The sequence below is a fragment of the Danio rerio genome, chromosome 12 (assembly GCF_052040795.2).
Source record: "Danio rerio strain M-AB ecotype USA chromosome 12, GRCz13ab, whole genome shotgun sequence".
NCBI lineage: Eukaryota > Metazoa > Chordata > Actinopteri > Cypriniformes > Danionidae > Danio > Danio rerio.
In genome coordinates this window covers 31766167-31787304 of record NC_141032.1, presented here as the reverse complement: position 1 = coordinate 31787304, position 21138 = coordinate 31766167, and the positions used below count along the sequence as shown (strand labels likewise).

At 35.1% G+C, this 21138-nt stretch overlaps 2 protein-coding genes across 16 annotated transcripts in view; one reads left to right on the top strand and one right to left on the bottom strand.

The window, feature by feature from the left end:
- The window catches only part of LOC147834501 (uncharacterized), a 382782-nt gene that overhangs the window by 220595 nt on the left and 141049 nt on the right, over nt 1-21138 (bottom strand). For 9 of the 14 annotated variants that reach the window (XR_015504250.2, XR_015504242.2, XR_015504251.2 and 6 more), the window contains 2 exons: nt 6980-7029; nt 6429-6478 (listed from right to left, as the gene is read on the bottom strand). Coding sequence is in view for 3 of the 14 variants with exons in the window: in XM_087276538.2 (XP_087132664.1) it covers nt 6987-7029; nt 19690-19766 (120 nt within the window). In the remaining 11 variants the exon portion in view is untranslated. Of the gene's footprint in view, nt 1-5347; nt 6279-6428; nt 6479-6979; nt 7030-19689; nt 19767-21138 lie in introns of those variants that run through there. The other 5 variants (XM_087276538.2, XM_087276536.2, XM_087276537.2 and 2 more) reach the window with 4 other exon arrangements.
- Nucleotides 1-21138, top strand: part of nrg3b (neuregulin 3b) — a 275221-nt gene that overhangs the window by 151208 nt on the left and 102875 nt on the right. The gene's annotated exons all lie outside the window — the stretch shown is intronic.

Here is a 21138-nt window from a genome sequence, read left to right as displayed (position 1 = left end):
AATATGAATGGCATGAATGAATTATAATGAATTATCAGTGCGTATATTAGAGGGTGACAAGTTTTGGTCATTCTACTTGCTTACAGCAAAATAAACAATCATTAATAAGTACTTTTACTTGTATTACTTAGACTGTAAAACATGCTGGGTTCTACAAATCCCAACAAAAATAGAAATAAAAAGGTTTTAAAAGTTTCAATTTTATATTATTTTTATTATTAATTAACCCTTTAACTGCCAGATCTACCAAGTGGTTAACCATATTTTGACTGTTTTAAATAATGGTTTATACTACACAGCATTTTTTATTAACAAAAAAAAAAAAAACAATAAATCAAACAAACATAATCTTGTTGCACTACTACACTTGATTTAAGTTTTATTGTTAAAAAAAGCTTGTTAAATGAGAATCTGAAACATTTTATGGCATACTTAAAAAAATAAAGATGATTTAGTATATAAAAATGTTTTATTTTGAATATTCTTTTTTAAATAAATGGTCTTGCACTTAATACCTTAATTACTATAAACCGACATATCTACCTTTTGTTAGAGATTGAAATTTTTGAAATTATGGGAAGTGTTTTGCATTGATTGAGTGTGTTAACCACCTTGGGAGTTAAGAAGTTCAATTAATTTTTTTTTTTTTTTGCTTGGTGGGGCAGTTAAAGGGTTAAGGAGATTGAACATAAAGCAATTAAGTTGTCCCTCAAAAATCTCAAGAATTGTGTTGATTCACCTCAAAGTAGTTTGAATAAGAAGTAGATTTTTTTGGAGTGTACGTAAATTCTAGTAGAAAATCCAGTATTTTGACTCAAGTAATACTGAAAAGGAGCGTTTTATTCTTCTACTTGTGTGACATTTTATTAGGGTATCTGCATTTGTACTCAATGGACCTTTTTCACAAGACTGTTATCGCCTTAAACGATCATTATAATCTCAAATCCTTTAAAACTTTTAATATTTACATTTTTTTAAACGTATGAACATTTATATGCATTTATGAATGTATTATATCATCTTTGCGTCAAATTACAAACAACGAATTCCCTATGCAAGGTGTTTCTAATGCAGAGTCTATGGGGCTAAGAGTAAATTTGACGTTATTCTCTCCTCTGGCTGCCGGTCCCACAGTCACACAATTTTTTTCCTTTTTCTGAAAGTCATGATAGCACCATGAGGTATTTCTTCTATTATTTGAGCAAACAGGATTGTAAAAAAATATTTGTTGTACTCTCTGATTCAGCTATGACACCTTCCGCAACTGAGAAACCCAGAAATGTGAAAAGACTCTATATAATCCATTTTAACGTATAGAGAAAATATTTATTAATACTTTCTAATAACTAAATTCTCTTGTGGGTTAACTAAATTGACTGTAGTGTATGTGTGAATTAGTGTGTATGGGTGTTTACCAGTACTGGGTTGTGGCTGGTGGAATAGTTGGCAGTTTATTCCAACGTAGCGACCTCTAAAGATAGAGACTAAGCCGAAGGAAAATGAATGAATGAATAAATTCTTTAGTCCTTGCCAAGATGACAGTTTATCTATATTATATGTCTGATTTGCATACTAGTCCATCCCAAATTCCCAACAGTGTTAATTTTCTAAATATGTTTAAAATAATAATGTTTCCAACCAACATTTTACAAGTTACTACTTCTGTGCATTTGTGTGTGTGTTTGTGTAGCCAATCCAGGCCTCCGATCCCTCAGCACTTCCCCATCCCATCTCTCTTTCGCTCTCTCGCCTCTCAGTCCCCTCCCATTTATGCTGGCTCTGCACATCCTCCTGTGTCTCAGCATGAGGATAAATATTTCATTGGGCGTTAAATATAGCTTGTGCTCACAGTGAAGCTGACGGAGCTACACTTCCTCATCAGGACAGGAGTTGAGGGGAAAGGTGGGGGCGTACAAGACAGGAGAGCGGAGAGGACACCCAGCTCAAAGGAGACTCCCCTCCATCCTCGGTCAGCCCTGCAGATGTGCACTTATCTCCAAGGTTACTCTGGTCAAACACCCAGTGAAGTCTCTGAAACATGTGCTCCCCTGCTCATGTCAGGAGCTCCAGCCAAGATGCCTGCGATCGCCTTTGATAAGAATACACACTACAGTAGCTGGTTAAGCTTATCGGTTTCGTTCGCAGGAACAGTCTGTTATCTGCCACAGTCTTCAGAGACATGGCTCATTATAGCTCCTCCTCTTATGGAGAAACATGAGACCCAGCAGAAAGCTTAAGTAGCTGTGTATGTGTGTGAGCGCGGGAGAACAAGAGATAAGGCGGAGGAAGGAGACGAATAAAAATAGCGAGATATGGGGACCAGGAGAGAAAGAGAGTGCGCCAGCTTAGGCATGCATCCTCGCCGCTGGATAATGAATACATGAATCAGGTTGACGTTTTGAGAGTGTGGGAGGCAGAGCGATTTGAGCAGATCAAATGATGAATAACTGGCCAAATCTGCAGTACATCAGGAGACTTGGGGAGGCTAAAGGGTCCTGGGTTTGTTGCCTTGTGCAGAAAGACCTCATAAAAGACAATAGTGTGTAATCTGGATCTCCAGCATCGGGGATTTTATAGCTCATGTTCCTGCCGAGGGATATCAGCACAGTGTGAGGATAATGTGCTATAAAATATCAATTAATGGCCTTTGTTTGACAAGTACAGAGAGTTTTGCACCACTTGATTTTGAGCCTTATTCATCTATCTAGCCATCCATCTATCTGTATATATGTCTGGGTCAAATATGGACAAAGACAACACACATAAATCTGATATATGGCAATATATGCAAATTACATACATGGCAGAAGTTCAAGTCTGGATTTCAAATACAGTTGAAGTCAGAATTATTAGCCCCCTTGTTTATTTTTTCCCAATTTCTGTTTAATGAAGAGAAGATTGTTTAAAAAATAAAAGCTTTTTTTCAATATAGTTTAAAGGGGCTAATAATTTTTATAAAATATTATAAAATAAAATATTATCAGACATACTGTGAAAATTCCCTTGCTCTGTTAAACATTATTAGGGAAAAATAATAATAATAATCAAAGGGAGGCTAATAATTCTGACTTCAACTGTATGACATGATTTATATACAGTTGAAGTCAGAATTTTTAGCTCTCCTTAATTACTGTTATACATTTTTCTTTAATTTCTGTTTAACAGAAATAAGAAATCACATTTCTAAACAATATAGCTTTAATAAGTCATTTATAATAACTGATTCCTTTTAACTTTGTCAGCTTAACTAGTTTGAGAGTACCGGTCGAATCTTTGGGGTCAGTTTTATTTTTTATTTTTCATGCTTTTGTTTTTTAAGAACATCATTTTGTTCATCATTTATTAAATGTAAAAACATTGTTAATTTGTTAATGAAATATTTATTAAAATTTTAAATAACTGCTTTCTTATTGTAAGTGGTTTCAAATGAAATTATTACTCAAGTCATGATTGCTTTAATTATTATTACCATAATAATAATAATTATTATAATAATAACAACAACAACAACAACAACAACAACAACTATTATTATTATTATTAGAGTGATTTCTGAAGGATTGTGTGACTTTAAAGATTGGAGTAATGCTGAAAATTCATCATTATAATCATTGGAATAAATTATTACATTAAATTTTAAACTATTTTTGAACAGTTATTTTTTAGTGCAATAACATTTCACAACTTTTGACCGGTATATATATATATATATATATATATATATATATATATATATATATATATATATATATATATATATATATATATATATATATATATATATATATATATATATATATATATATATATATATATCATATATACCATATATGTACATAGACATTCAAAATATATTAGCTAGAATGTGCCCATATATATAAACATACATGACAATACATATGCATATTTATACAATAAGTAATAATATGCAGTCTTGGGGAAAGTTACTTTTAAAAGTATTGCATTACAATATTGACATGTTAACTTAATACTATAATTGGTTAATTTTTTACTTTTTATGGAAAGTAATACATTACGTTACTTTTGAGATGCTGTTTCACATATTTTCTTTTTACGTTTTTGAGTTACTTTTTCATACCTGGCTTAATCTATTTCAGAACTTGCAGGGTATATTTTAAACAGGAGCTCTGCATTTAACAACACCCTGTATAATCTTCACCTTTATTTACCTTTAAAATAAACTAATTAAAATTAAATTTGAATAATGTTACCTTCAAAGAGCTTTCTGACACTATACAAGCCGCATATAAAAATTAATTAAAGTTGAAAGCAACATGTTTGCTACTTTTGTATTTTTGTCTTATTAGTTCAGTAAAATCACTGTCCACTAAGACAATCCCCTTTTCTTCCATGTGCTCAAAATAATGAGAATACTTCCATCACAGAAATGTAAGGCTCTTCCATCTTGGTTTCTGTCTGTTTCCATGGGGGGCTCATTCTCTCAATGAGTGTGATTGAATGTGATTTTACTCATTTTAATTCAGCAATTAATTTTTTTTAAGTGAATTAATCTATAAACTCGAGTTACGTTTTTTTTTTTAAAAGTAGCTCAAATATTGTTGCTTATTTTATGCGTTACTTAGAAAAGTAATATTATCAATATCATAATATTACACACACACACATACATACATACGTATGTATATATATATATATATATATATATATATATATATATATATATATATATGTATGTATGTATGTATGTATCTATATATATATATATATATATATATATATATATATATATATATATATATATATATATATATATTTAAAATTGTAAAAAATGTACCCCAACAGTTGGGTTTCTCCACATTTGACCCAAATTTGATTTGAAAAAACCCATCAGTTTTAGTTGGTGCTATCATTTGATCAGACTAAACGTTAGCACTTCAAAGAGCTTTGATACCTTTGCAAAATTAAAGACCATTTGTCCTAGCAAACCTTCAAATTAAATATGTGAATGTCAATTTACTGTAATTCTACTCCTTGCTTTAACAACACAGCTCTGCATCTGTTTTATACTTCTATTTATGTCAACAACACATTATTATGTCTGTTCTGTGTAGTTCGTAGTGGTTTTTATGTTAGCATGTTGCAAAGCTAATAGTAAAACACTAATGAGCATAAAAATACATAACACACAAATGTTGAGAAAACAATGTTAATTACACTGAACTATGTTTAGATACGTGTATCTCAAAGCACTGTATGAAATACATGTTTTTTTCACTGGGCTTGCAGTAGTAAATTCTGGAATTGCTTTCACAGCAAAGAACATTCATGTATTTATATTCTTCAATAAAACAGGTAGTCTTTAGATCTATTGTTGCTTTCTGTTCATACATTAATCACATTATGGAAACCCTTAGTAATGAAGTCATTAGCTTTTCATACACGAATATACACCTATTTGTTTCTTAAAAGCATATGATCTGATCTAATATACTTTATACATGTCTACTTTTATATCATCCATTTTAGTCTTTTTAGTGGTACATTTGTGGATTGTTTCCTTCCTACAAATGCGAGGCTTAATAATTCATGCCGTTTTTTTTTTTTTTTTCTAGTTGTGTAGTTTAGAGTCATTTATGAACTATCATAGCGGAGGTTGTGAAAGCACGTAATTTGCTTTTTATACGCTACTAATGCATGCGAGACGTTTCACTTAATTAATGATGTTTGCTTTTAGCACACTAAAACCACTTAGATTTGTTCCCTGTCCAGTCCATCATGATTTCTGTGTTTTGATTATGTTTTTGCAGTAGAAGAAAATGCTTAGAGTTTTATTTAACACCGGTACACCACTGGTTTTGTCTTAATTGTCACTTGTGTTCAGTCAGGCGCACTCTGCTAAGGCACCGGCTGTCATCGTTTCCAGAAAAAGCACTGCGATGAATCCATTCACCTTTCTAGATCTTACGTTTTTTTTTTTTTTCTTTTCGTCTCTCTCCAGTTCAGAGCTGTAATGGGTCTCGTTCTGGCATTAATCTGTCTTAAGTTTTCCCTGTCTTCGCCTCGCAGTGGGATTTAATGAGTCAGTCTCCTTTTCCTCTCAGGGGAAGTCATCTGTCTAGACACTTTCAACTCTTCTTAACAGAGCAACAAATTGTCTTCCCTCGGTTTTCTCCTGTTCAATTATGGTTATTTCAGACAGCTGTAATGAACTTTGTCGCATCCTTCTTAAAAGAAAAAAGTATTATATTTATCCAATGTGAAAGGCATGCTGCAATACACTGTATTGTCTATGATATCTGTGAAAACAAGAGTGTTCACTAAATGCAAAGTATCAGCTATGCCTTTCTGTTAGCATAACTGGTTTTTATGCCATTTAAGTCTAATTTTCTTAGCTCATTAATGTGTGGGTTCACCCAAAAATGAAAATTATTTTAATAATTACTTACCCTCATGCCATAATAACCCTCTAAGGCCTTTCCAGACTTCTTTATTCATCCTGGGAATACAAATAAAGATTTTTTAGGTGAAATTTTAGAACTCCCTCATCCTCCGTAGACAGCAAATTTCTGTTCATTCTTATACAATAAATAATAATATATTTGAACATATTTGTAATTGTATGCAGTGTTGGGGAATGTTACTTTTGTGTAACAATGTCAAATGCATTACAATATTGAGTTACTCCCCAAAAAAGTAACTAACTGATTACTTTACATGGAAAGTAATGTGTTAGATTTTGAGTTACAGTACTTTTTCACACCTGACTGAGGCTTGATCTCTTTCTTGCAAGATACTTTTCTTTTTTAAATAGAGAAACTCAGTATTTAACGACACATTGTATATCCTACACCTTCATTTACCTTTAAAAAATGTATAATGTTACCTTCGGAAAACTTCCTGATGCTATTCATTTTGTATATACAGATTAATGAAAAAAATCCTTAGCTCAATAATGTGTTGGTTCACCCAAAAAATGAAAATGATCTTAATTACTTACCCTTGTGTCATTCAAGACCTCTAAGGTCATTCCAGCCTTCTTTGTTCATCCTGGGAATACAAATTAAGATATTTTAGGTGAAATCTGAGAACTCCCTCATCCTCCATAGACAGCAAATTTCCCAATTTATGCAAAGTCCAGAAGGTACACAAACATCCTTAAAATCATATGCCTATTATTCTTTCTATATGCCTAAATTTATTATTATTAATTATTAGAATTATTTTAATTCTAAGATTCTGTGAGAGCTCTCAGATTTGACCAAAAATATCTAGATATAAAATATATCGTCACCTTAGAATTATAAGGTTCTGTCTGCGTTCTGAATGATTTTGAGATATTGAGCTTCAGTTTTTGTATCATTTTGCAAGTTTTTGCATTCTAAAGCAAACAGTATTTGTGTAACATTTGTTTTAAATAAAAAAGTCTTAAAATGTAAACGACTTATTAAAAAAAAATCCCATAATGTAAATAATATGTCATTTAATAAGAATATGTCAATAACTCAGTTTTGACAAAAAATGTCAGATAAAACCTTATAATTCTAAGGTAATGATATATAAATGTGTGTTCCCAAAATGAACGGAATGACATGGGGGTGAGTAATTTTTACTCTTTTAATGTTCAAAAACAATCTGGTAAATATGGTACTTCAATAATGTTACATTGCAACTGACCAGGAGATCTAATGTGATGATGTTGATGCAAGCGTAGCTTAATAAATCACTGTTTACTCTAAAACTTCAGCTGTCTAATATGTAAAAGGTGCTGTGCTGGTGCAGCGATTCATTATACAAGTTTGTTGCAGTTTTGCTTGCCTCATACATGCTGTCATCTGTACTTTCTAAACTGCAAGAATATCTAAATGAAAAATGGACGCGGTGCTCCACCTAAAAAAGGAAAGAAAATGTTCATTTCATGGTTGTCTCTATGAACAGATTAAAAAGTCCTATATTCCGGTCCAAAAATGAATTTTAGTGGCATCAAATCTAACGAAAGTAGCCCCTGTAGCACTCTCTACCTCTGTCATTTTTTGTAAGTAAATCATCCTTTTCATCTTCAGTGTAATTCAGAGGTGAAAGCTTTTAATTTGCGTAGCATAATGAAAATGCTCAAAGGACAGAGTAATAATGCTCTCACAAGACTAAAGACATTAGCAGATCTATATACTTAATCCATAACCCCAGTATGTTTCAGGCGATCATTGGTACCCATCATTTATCTCTATTTGTTAAAGTAGGCTGAGCTTTTTTTCTTTATGGTCCATGTAGGTTAAGTACAGATAGAAATTGAAGGGAATTAGTGATTTTGGTTCTTATAAAGCTGTAATGTAGAATTGATGCCTATATTGGTAGAAAACAATGAGATTTTTTTTCAAAAATGCCCTCTATATTTGCCATTTTTTGGCCAAACAGCAAGTTCAACCCAAACTTCACTCTATTAGTTTAGCTTAGCCAATACAGCCTCACATTTACATTTACATTTAGTCATTTAGCAGACGCTATTATCCAAAGCGACTTACAAATGAGGACAAGGAAGCAATTTACACAATTATAAGAGCAACAATGAATAAGTGAAGAATTTCAATGAATATATATATATTTTTTTTAGTACAGTTATTGGTATATCTAGAGAGGCAATTGCAGATTAGGAAGTGATTAATATTAATGTAGCCTTATTACAGGACGCCACAGCGGAATGAACCACCGACTATTCTGTATATGTTTTACGCAGCGGATGCCGATCCAGCCACAACCCAGTACAGGGAAACACCCATACACTTTCACATTCGCACACGCACTTTGTTTACCCAATTCACCTATAGCACTGCAGGAAACCCATGCTAACATGGGGAGAACATGCAAACTCCACTCAGAAATACCAACTGGCCCAGCTGGAATTTGAAGCAGCAATCTTCTTGCTGCGAGACGACAGTGCTAACCTGAGCCACTGTGCTGCCCTCTATAATGGCATTTTTACAATAGATATCATTGTAAATCCAGCAAGAGAGACATAGTTTAGCGAGATTTTAGTTCCCAGCATGCATTGTTTTTTAAGATGTCTAATAGATGTGTAATGGAAATCTAACAAACATTAAAAATAGGCCAAAACTATAGTCATCAAATAAACAGAAATGAATGACTACACAAATAAAGTCTGTCTAATCTGTCTATTTGACTACTAGGCTAGTTTTGGGCTATTCTTAGATGTCTATTACATTTTCACTGACAGCCCAAGTTTAACCTTGTTTTAGCCAAGTTGTCTACGTTTAGATGTCTATTAGACATCTATTAAACGCAAAATGCTTGCTTGATTGTCCCTCTAAATACAGTTCAAATCAAAATTATTATCCTCCTGTGAAAGCTTTATTCTTTTTTTTTTTTAATATTGCTCAAGTAATGTTTAAAGAGCAATGATATTTCAACAAAATGTCCTATAAAATTGTATCTTCTACATAAAGTCTTGTTTATTTTAATTCAGCTGGAATAAAAGCAGTTTTTAATTAAAAGAAATTGAGATCAATATTATTAACCCCTAAAAAATTTATTAATTTTAATGCAACTACTGTTGTCCAATGACTTGCCTAATTAACTGAATACTGTTTTCCTGAAAATAGAAGGTAAAATATTATGTAATGTTATTATGGCAAAGACAAAAGAAAGTAGTTATTAGAAATTAGTCACAAATTAGTCAAAGGAGATCTCACAATTTTGACTTCAGCTGTATATTGTGTTATTGTAATTATTGTAAGTGACTAGGCGACGCAGTGGGGCAGTAGGTAGTGCTGTCGCCTCACAGCAAAAGGTCGAAACTCGGCTCAGCTCGGCTCAGTTTGCGTTTCTGTGTGGAGTTTGCATGCTCTTCCTGAGTTCGCATGGGTTTCCTCAGGGTGCTCCGGTTTCCCCAAGTCCAAAGACATGTGGTACAGGTCAATTGGGTAGGCTAAATTGTCTGTAGTGTATGAGTGTGTGTATGAATGAGTGTGTGGATGTTTCCCAGAGATGTGTTGCGGTTCGAAGGGCATCTGCTGCGTAAAAACGTGCTGGATGAGTTGGCGGTTCATTCCACTGTGGCGACCCCGGATTAATAAAGGGACTAAGCCAACAAGAAAATGAATGAATGAATGTAAGTGACTACATTTACATCTCGTGAGAAGTCGGGTGAAGCTCCCCCTGCTTGGCTAAAGTTTTAGTTGTTTTTATGGATCTGTGTGAACACAGATCATATTTAAAATCTTGTTATCTAAACGCAAAACTTTATAAAAATGCAAAGAAAAAATCTCTCCATCTTATTACATATTTGTCTTATAAAAGCACCCTCAAAAAGAGCAATCTTTCATAGTAACACAGTGTGCTTTCTTTCTTGCTGTGTATTTAGCAGGGTATATTTTAACATCTCAAAAAACCACACACTTTACAATTGCATTAAAATTCTTTTAGTGAATGAAGTAATACATCCATCACATTCAATTCAGGCTGAATGCCACAACTCTACTAAAGCATGATTTCTTTAGCGTAGATTTGGTATCAGCACAGTCCCGCTGTGCAAGAAACATTGTCAGAGTATTTTACTGCTGTGTTCCCTCCATGGCGGAGAAAGAATGGAGACATTCAGGAACCATTAACGAAACCGAATGTCATGAAGACCATTAAGTACAAGTATATATATTTTTTCAAATGGAACCAACTCTGCCCAAGTTGAGTTAAGAAAATGCTTATTGCAGGAGGTTGCCCCAAGGGGCTGTCACCCCGACCGGTGAAGGACAGGGCGCACTGTTGCTGTGTGACAGATGTCTGTGTGTACAGCCATCATGAGCTGTCAGTAAGCAGAAACACTCGTAACCCGCCGTCTCTCTGACAGTTAAGGCGTATGCTTTTACGCATTAGTCCCACTGCTAACCTCCATTTGTCCATGACAGGTGGCCCCATTGGGTAGATGTGAGCAGGAAAGGCAAGGTGGAGGCTGTCAAAAAGTGACCATGTGCGTAGGTGACTTGTGTCATGGCCTGCACATGGTTAAATGCGATCAAGAGATAAATGAACTCATGCAGAGAGCGCAAGTTCATTTCATTCATCTCTGAGTAACTACATGTCAACAGTGCTACCATAATTAAACAGCTATTTCTGGCTCTCAGGTTTGATGAATTTGGCATATGTGGTAGAAGGGCGTTCCAAGAGCTCAACATGGCTTTTTTGTAAATCTTTCTACAGTGTTACAATATGTAAATTGTTTTACTGATTTATCCAGTAAAAAAACAAGCAACTGCAAGAATGGAAGATTCACTATGTCATTTACTGAGCCCAATAAATTCAAAACCCAACTAATTAATTCAAAACAATGATTAATTCTGAAATAAAAAAACATTATTTTAAAGTAAGTCATTGAATTATTTACTTCACCAATTTGTTCAAATAAGTAAGTCACTGAATTATTCTCTCTAAAATTATACATTTAATCGATTGTCTATTACTAAATCAGAGTCGTTTACTTTACCAATTCATCCATTAATAAAACAATGCAATCGCAAGAATGGGAGATTCATTAAGTCGTTCAGAGCCCAAATAATTCAAATTACTAATTCATTTCAGAGTAAAACTACGTGTTTTTATGAGTCTATTAATCAAGGTGTATAACTCAAACAATTCATTAAAACCAACAATTCATTCTGCAATTAAAAAATTCACTATTTTTGAATAAATCACCGAATCACTTACTCAACCAATTTGTTTAAAAAAGTGAGTCACTGAATCATTCTCTCTCTATTATACATTTAAGTGATTGTCTATTAGTAAATCAGAGTCAATTAATTGACTGATTCATCAATTAATGAAACAAGCTACTGCAAAAATGGGAGATTCATTAAGTCGTTCACTGAGCCCAATCAATTCAAATGACTGATTCATTTTAGCTTAAAAATAAGTACTGTAGGTGTTTTTATGAGTACATTAATCAAGTCATATAACTCCAACAACCAATTAATTTAAAACAATTATTCATTTTGTAATTAAAAATTCCTTAATCTTTAAGTAATTGAATCATTTACTCAACCATTTAAAAAATTATCTATAAGTAAATGAAAGAGTCATTTACTTTACTGATTCATCTAGAAATGAAACAAGCAACTGCAAGAATGGGAGATTCACTGAGTCCAATTAATCCAAAATAATGATGTATTCTGTATTTAAAAATTCACTATTTTTTAATCATAAGTCGTTGAATCATTTATTGAACCAATTTGTTCAAAACCCTGAGTTTATTTATTGTTCAAAACCCTGAGTTTGTTTATTTTACAGATTAATTTGGGATTCAAACAAGCAAGTATTCATCTACCTGGTTTATTCAAAACTCTTGATTCATTAATTCACTGATTAATTTGTTCAGTTTGCAGATTAATTTAGGATTAAAACAAGTGGGTTTGTTCAGAACACTGTTTTATTCAAGTGTGTTTGAATCATTGAGTCATTTGTACAAGTTTTCTAATATCACTGAATTTATTTGAGTGAGTTCTTATGTTGCTGATGTTGAAAACTTTTATTTTCCAATATTTACAAAAATCACTCTGTTTGAGTGTGTAATTGGCTCAATTAATTTATTAAAACCATTGAATAGTTCATTGAGTAATGCAGATTAGTTTATTGTTTATATGAAAGTTAAACTTGTCAGCAAAGCAAAATTACACAGGTGTTGTCTAACATTTAAGTTGCTCAAAATCAAATTTCACTTACAGTTTGCATGACAAACCTGCTTCTTAAATACCAAAGATTCAAAAGTGCATGGCCATTGCCCCTTTTACTCCACAACACTCACACACACTCTGGTCTGAAACCCTTTGAACAAGTGAACAAGCAAAGTGATAAAAACTACAGAATATCCAAGTGCTGTTAAACTGCACATCAGCTCTCTTGGGAATCTGGCCAATCAATTTAGAGGACCAGAACCAAGTATTATATAATCCAACATCTTGACCCATAAATATGCCCCTAATAAGTATTTTTCTTGGTCAAGACCGGAGACACTTTCCTCCTTCATTAATTCTAATGTATTGACATGCATTATTCACATTATGCAAAACACAGCAGAATTGCCAGGGCTTAAATGTGGTGTTTTCGTCCCGGAATCTCTGTACGCTCAGCGGTCAGACACAGACTCCCTGCCTCCCTACACCACTCCGGAGAAAGCAGCAGGGCAGTGGGCAGCGGTGCATGTTGGGAAAGCGAAGCCTAGGATCCCCGAAGACCTTCCAGCTCTGTGTGTGTGCAGTGTTTGATGTGCAGCGCAGTAAACAGCGCAGAAGAACTCTGCTCATTCTGGTGTCTCCCCAGAGAAATGCCAGCACATAAGCACACTAATGAGCAGGGTGATTACGGGAAGGCTTTCAGGAAAATGTTACAAATGTAAATGCGCACGGCTGTCTCTGCAGTGACAGGAAGCATGTGTGTTTTTACACATAGATGTGCACGCTTTGCACGATGTGGGCTTGATTAATAGTGATGTGTTTTTAATATTTTAAATCCCTTTCCCTTTCATCTGTTCAATTCGTGCGTTCTGGGACCAGAAAGTGAATGGGAGCACTTGGGAATCATAAATTAGAGTTAGGAATGCTGCGATTTTTAAATTGGTTGATTATTTTCACAGCTGAGTTGTTGAACTGCTACATCGCATACATTATATAATACAAAAAACATTGTGTGCAGAGCCGGCAAGTGGAACAACTGCCTGTGATTTGCTTTCGATTTCAAAGCTACTTGAACATATTTTAATCTGTTGTAAGTAGTGGAGAACAAGGCAATTGCTTTCCAAAAACATTTTCACATTTTGTTTCTTTATAGCCGCAGACTATAACAAATTTATTAGCTGTCTTTTAGTCTCTCTCTCTCTCTTTGTGTGTATAAGTAGATTGCATTACTTAATTTAATACATGTCATTGTCCACTTTACTTCACAAAAGCAAAACTAATAACGCCATGCTGCTTAAATAACGTAATAGAAGAAGTATTAATAAAACCAAGCAGTTTTCTCCTTTGCTCTGGCAGTAATTCTTTTAGCTGTCGGAAACAAAATTGTGTTTAACTTCTAAGATGGGCCCCAAGTAATTATTCTTTGCTTTGGATGAAATATTTTAGGCTAAAAAAATGTTAATAAAAAGTTTGGTTTAATTTAATCTTGTTCACAATTTTCATACTCAAACCTGTATTAGATTCTTTCTAATATAATATATTTTAAATAATGTTGCTAACTAAACAGTTGATGGTAGCCGTTCAAAATAAAACAGCATGTTATTAATGGCTACCCCTTACCAATATTTTTTTCAAATATTCAAAGAAACACTTACAAAACATGTATAGGGTGAGTGAATCATAGTAGAATATTCATTTTAAAAAATTACTCAGCCTCAGGCCATCTGAGATTTGGGGGAAAGAATGTTTGCAAAGCTGACATCACTCTGGACCGTTTGCCTGAAGCTATGAATTAAGAATACAGTCAGTAATTTTAAATACAAAATTGAATTCCTTACACAGACCTATTATTGCTTCATAACACCTCAGTGTGTCCCAGCAGGCACACAACATCATACAATGGTAATTTTGGGTTAGATTTAGGTCATGACGTCAAGTAACCAAAATTCAATGTTTGGCCAGCATCTAAGGACAACGTTATTTTGACGTGCAATAATGACGTCAAATTATGTTGATATTTGGTTGATTTTACAGCAGGTTGTGTTAGAAAGTGACTAAAATCCAAGATAGAGCCAACATCTTAAACCAATGTCATATTGATGTCAAATACTGACATTTGTTCATCAGTTATGGCAACCAAAGTCTAAAGTCTGATAGACATCATAGTGGTAATGTCCACACAATGTTAAGCTGTAGCAATAGCTATGTTTCCATCCACCTATTTTTATGTGCATTTTGAATATGCGCAAAAAAAATTTGATTGATGTAAACACCATAATCCGCATCAATAAAAAAAATTCCCACTTTAAAAATGTATGCGCATAACTGGCTGGGATAAACTTTTTACTCGATAAAAGGTGCGCATAAACTATAATAGAAACACTTTTACTGAATAAACTCCAGTGTGCGCATTAAAAAGAAAAGGATGTGGTGATCATAATCGTGTGATCATAAAAATGTGTGTGAATGGACAAACCAGCAGGCTAAGAATCTAATACAGGTTTGAGTAAGAAAATTGTGAACAAGATTAAATTAAACCAATCTTTTTATTAAATTTATTTCAGCCAAAAATATTTCATCCAAAGCAAAGAATAATCGGCATTGTCTTCTGAGGCACAAGTAGTTCATTAAATGAAGAAAAGATTGACGCAGCTTCTTCTATCACAGCAAATTCTGTTTTTACTGGTATTATTTGGCGCCAGTTATTCAGGAATTGACGATTTTATTCTCTTTGACTCATTGGATGGAAACGCTGCTTTATTCACGCATCTTTTATGCATTATTTTGCGCATAAATTTAATTCACATTTTTGGGTGGAAACAAAGCTATTGGGCATGATCGCCTCACAGCAAGAAGGTTGCTGGTTTGACCCTTGGCTGGGTCAGTTGGCATTTCTGTGTGGAGTTTGCATGTTCTCCCCATATTCGCGTGGGTTTCCTCCAGGTGCTCCAGCTTCCCCTATAGTCCAAAGACATGCGGTACAGGTGAATAGGGTAAGCTAAATTGACCGTAGTGTACAGTATGTGTTTGAATGAGTTGTGTTTGGGTGTTTTGCAGTGGTTGGTTGCAGCTGGAAGTGCATCCGCTGTGTAAAGCATATGCTGGATAAGTTGGTGATTCATTCCGCTGTGCCAACCCCAGATAAATAAATAAATGAATAAATGAATAAATGAACAAATGAAAGAATGAATGAATGAATGAATGAATGAATGAATGAATGAATGAATGAATGAATGAATGACCATAGCTATTGTTAGACATTGATATTTAGTTCGTTGTAGGTTGGACAATAAATGTTGACTTCAGCCTGATGTCGGTTCTGACGTCAACCCAGTTTTCATTTACAAAGAAAATGCAACTTCCCTATGACGTTGGAGTGCAACCGCAATCTGATGCCAAGTTGACATCCTGTGCCTGCTGGGATCAGGAGTCACGCATAATTATTCTGCATTCTCTCTTATACCTAATGTGCCTTTTCCCCCCCTCTCATAGTAATGGTTGCAATTTTATGAATCACCAAGGACCACATAAAATTCTTTACCTATGTCTTGGATGGCCTGAGGGTGAGTCAATTAATAACACATTTTTATTTTCATCTTTAAGTAGAACAGTTTTGTATATTATACTTTTATGTCTAATATAAACTAGTGCTCTTAATGCTATTGCCCCATACCCAAATGACATCGACCAACCATAGCGCTTGCAACTTTCATTTATGTTTTAACCTTCAATCAACAACCAAGGTGTAAATTTAAATTCAACTGCATTCAAACTTTAGAAAGCATGAAGAAGAACATTTGACATTGGATTTTTAAAGAAAGTGACAAGATTCTTTTTTTTAGGCAGACCAGGAGCACGAATGAATACAGTATATTCTGAGAAGTGTCATCGCTGTAGGTTGTTTTTGACTCTAGGAGTTTTGTGGGTTACACTTGCCCCCGGCCTCCCTGACTACATTTGAGAAGTATTTTTGATCTTCTGTCTTGAATATACATATGCTTACACATACATACACTCTGTGCAATGATACTTTCTTTTTTTTTGTTTTATGTAGCTTGGGTTGTTGTAAAATGCATTATCCTGCCCACTCGCTTTCTCATTCATATTAAACATTGGAAAGTCTGATTCATTTAAATTAATGTGATTGCTTGAACACTTCATTTAAATCAAGCAGCTCAAATTACAGTTCAATTCAAACTATACTTCTAATTATACTTCAGATTCCTTTTGAAGAAAGATGAAGATGCTAAATACATGACATTTTATAATTTAATAAAATAAATGGGGGGGGGGGGGGGGGTCCTATCTCTCAAGATATAGTATTACCTCTACAGTAAAACCAAATTGCTTTACTGCTGTTATTGCAAATAAAAAAATAATAAAACCATATTTCGAAAAAGCATGCACCCATTGGCTAAATTCTCCATCAGTCAAAATAGAAAGAGAGGTACTGGCTAAAAGTAGCTCACACAGATACCATTTGCAGAATGCCAAAACACTTAACTGCTTTGATTACATTTTAGTAACTATAACTTTGATTTTTTATTCAGTTTGTGGTCTCATTTTATTTGTAACACTGTAAGCTATGACATCGATTTGCCTTTTATTACGAAGACGTCATTTTCGCGCGTAAGTAACAAACAATGTAAACAACAGGTCTCCGGCAGAAACGGTGACATAAACAACCATTCATGATTCAACTCTATTGTGTCGTTGGACAAAATGTGCTCTATGGCCGCATTTACACTGCACTGTTTTTTTCTCCCATGTGGCACAGATCGAATATGGCCTATGTAAGTGTAAGCAGGAACAAATCACATGGATTCTGATTTACTCAAATCAGATTCAGGCCTCGTTCAGGTGGAAATTCATCCGATATGAATCTGATCTGTATTCTCGTGTCTGCAGTGTAAGCAGGTAGATCGCATTTTCACCTGTCAATGCGATTCACGTGTCATTAAAAACCATAGCGAATGATGTCAATTCCACGTAACCAATATAAACTGATATAAAACTGGTGCATAGCTACATCATGAGCATAAATCACGCCTTGGATATTACATTAAGATGCCTAAAGGTTTAAAAAAGCCTATATATATTAAAAGAAGATGGACAAATGAGAACCTTTCTGTCATAAACTATAGTAAAACAGCTTGTCAAAAGCTGCGAACAGATTACATACAGGAATAGAGAAAAGAGAACTCTTTAATTATCAGCTGTTAGTCAGCGCCTGCTCTTTTTTTTCCTAGTCATTGCGCCTTTGCCGCATGCTGTGTAAATGCAGACGATCGGATATGAGTCACATTTGAAAGATGATGTAAGCAGGTCATCAAAAAAAGTCGGATACAGTCACAAAATCAGAAATGGCCATCAAGATTTGCAGTGTAAATGCAGCCTATGACATATTGTTCTGAGGACTCTTACCTTTCAAAATAAACCATGATGTACAGCTATGAATGTGTGTGGGTCTTGTTATTACGATGATATATACAACATATCTAATAAGCGTTTTAGATACAACTAACACAAATTAGCATATACTGTACATTCTTTATAAGCTTCCTATTGTAAAATAACAAGCTGTAATGGCTGTTTGAGGGTTGTAGCTTTAGACGGATGTATAATTTGTCTAGATTGCTTGTGTTCTTTCTGATGTAATCTATTTGTAAACACTGAAATATAAAAAAAAAAAAAAAAAAAAAAAAAAACAGCACCCCAGTGTGTCCACGTCCTGATTTCGGCTTTTAATCTTTAATAATTGTTTTTAAAACATAGTCACCCCATTAAGTTGTTTTTAGCTAACTGTATTGTTTTTCACATATACAACCACAGCATGACCTAAATTCTTTGCATGGTGCTAAATTTGTTATATGTATTCATTTTTTGTGCTTTTTTTTTTTTAACAGTGTGCTCACATAAGTGCCTGGGGTTTATTTTTTTAAAATTGCATGGCAGCAGCTCAAAAAATCTAGGCATGTAAATGTGTTCAGCACGATCTGTTTAACTTCAAACATGCATCAGAACTGAAAAGAAAGGTGATTTGAGTCTTTTAACATGGCAGGGTTGTTGGTGCCAGATGGAGCAGTCTGAGTATTTCAGAAACTGACTATCCACCGAGATTTTCACCCACAACAGTGTCTGTGGTTTACAGAGAATGGTCAAAAAAAGGGAGAGAACAAAACAACCACAACTCAACACTCTCAGAAATAAAGATCCACAAGCTGTCACTGGGGTGGTACCTCTTCAAAGGTACACTTTTGCACCATTGGTACCCTAATGGCACACATCTGTACTGTCAAAGTACATATCAGCACCTAAAAAGTACAAAGTGTACCTTGTGGTACCTTAAAGGTACAAAAGTATACCTTTTGAAAAGGGGTCTGCCCCACTGACAGCTTGTGTACTTCTATTTCTGAGAGTGTATAATGCTACCAAGATTCCCAAGGGATGTTTTCAACATGCTGTTAAATCTATGCCACAAAGAATTAAGACAGTTGCGAAAGTAAAAGGAGGTTCAGCCAGAGCTGTCCTTTACCTCATCATACATCCTCTACTCAAGATGAATAACCCTCAGGATTTGTGATTCAATTTAAACTGCTGTAAGACTATTTCATGGAACTTATCAAGGGGCTTACTTGTGTAGATTGCCTTCAAGGAAAAAAAAAAAAAAGCTAATTTTAAAGCAACCGGGATGAATCAAATGTTATGACAAACCATTTGAGGAATAACAAGAGGGGAGGATTTATCACTAAATAAGCAGAAGCTGAGCAATTATCATGTCATGCATGAGCTAGGCGCCCATGGAAGCTCAGCGTCTGATGTACAGAGAGCGCTCTCGAGTCCCGCAGCGCAGGTGCGCAGTGTGAATGCGGCCGCTTTTCCTCTGACGGACTCCACTGGTGGCGACACACTCCAAGAATGAAATCTGCACAGTCATCTGTATTCATTTCCACGCTTCCACCTTTAGATTTCATCACGTTTCTAAACGTGTGCTTTTACAGCAAAGCCCGTAGTGTGTAGAGGAAATCATTACCTCCCTGCAGACTTAATTAGACCGAATAGTGGGGGTCGTCGCCTGCATGTTCTCGGTTTCCGTTCTGTTTCAATAACCTGTCAATAGAAAGCAAAAAGAATAAAGCGGACATTGTGGGTGCCATGCCTCGGTGCTGTCTCTGCAGGCGTTCGCTACCTTTGATTGAATCAGCTCATCAATGATCACTCCTAAAATGAAGCTGATTGCTAATAGCTCTTCTGAATCCCAGAGCATCGATTGCTACGTTCATTAATTCGCTGAACACTTCCGCCACCCCTCTTGAGAGATTGTGTGTTTATTATACAGGAATTCTCTCTCTTTTAATACAGTCCTGCAATGATTATTGCATGTTCCGGTGGTCCTCGCCTGCGGATGGGCTCGATATGGCAGGTTTTATGAGCACCTATATTAGAGCTGCTGTGGCGAGAGATCAGTCCATAAGTAGCCCTGGGTCACACAGTAAACACTGCTGATTGCCAATCGACTAGCCGGTCAGCAGCAGTATACCAGTCAGGTTGGAAATGCCACTCTTGAGAAAAATGAGACTAATAATCTCCCCAACAGAATCCTCCGTTTTAACAACAAAATGTGCAGATCAATGGCCATTTGATCGATGCCTCTGAGATGATTTATGCCGAGTCATAAAAGCCAGCATTTGTGTGGACACTCGAACAAGAGGATTTGAAAAATTCAGTCTGTTGCTGAGGGTGAAGATAAGGCATTTGGCGCTGATATTGTTTTGTTTATGGTGCAAACCAGTTGCTTTGGCCAACGTGTGACTTTATGTAATGAAGTCATCCATCGCAGCTTTCTCAACCGAAGCAAGCATCCTCGTTCTCTTTTTCTTGTTTCAACAGCTTTCTAATCCGTCATCGTCTTCTGCACCAGCGACCCCAGATTTATCCATCAATACATGAGCACAACAGATTGATTTGACCTTTCCAGTGTTACTGCAGGTGCTATTTGAACAGCCGCGTTTTTGACCGGGACTCACACCAACTCTAGCTCTTCTGCTGGCAGCTGCAGACTACAGATGTAGCGATGTCTTCGCCTCGCTTATGAATGTCTCTGCTTTATTTCATCTAGTGGCAGATGTCTGGGAGATTATGTGTGTGCATGCTCTCAGTGCATTGTTTTCTGCTTGTGGGCATGGTTGGTGGTGGTATGGTAAACACGCACCAGGTGCCGCAGGCCTTGCTTGTGTATTCAGAGTGACTGCTAACAACACAGCAGATGCCATGTCCATGTTTAAGTCAGGCATGTCTGAGGAAGGGTCAAAAGAACCAGATTCGTTGGACTTGGCCTGTTTTGATCCAGATTTAAAGGTGCAGGTGGTCATTTATAAGCAGCAGTGCTTTCTGAGAAGGACTTTATGTGAATCATTGAATGCAGAACAACAGGAAGGTGCTAATGCAGCCTTGACCGGCGTGCTGATTCAGTCTTGATCAG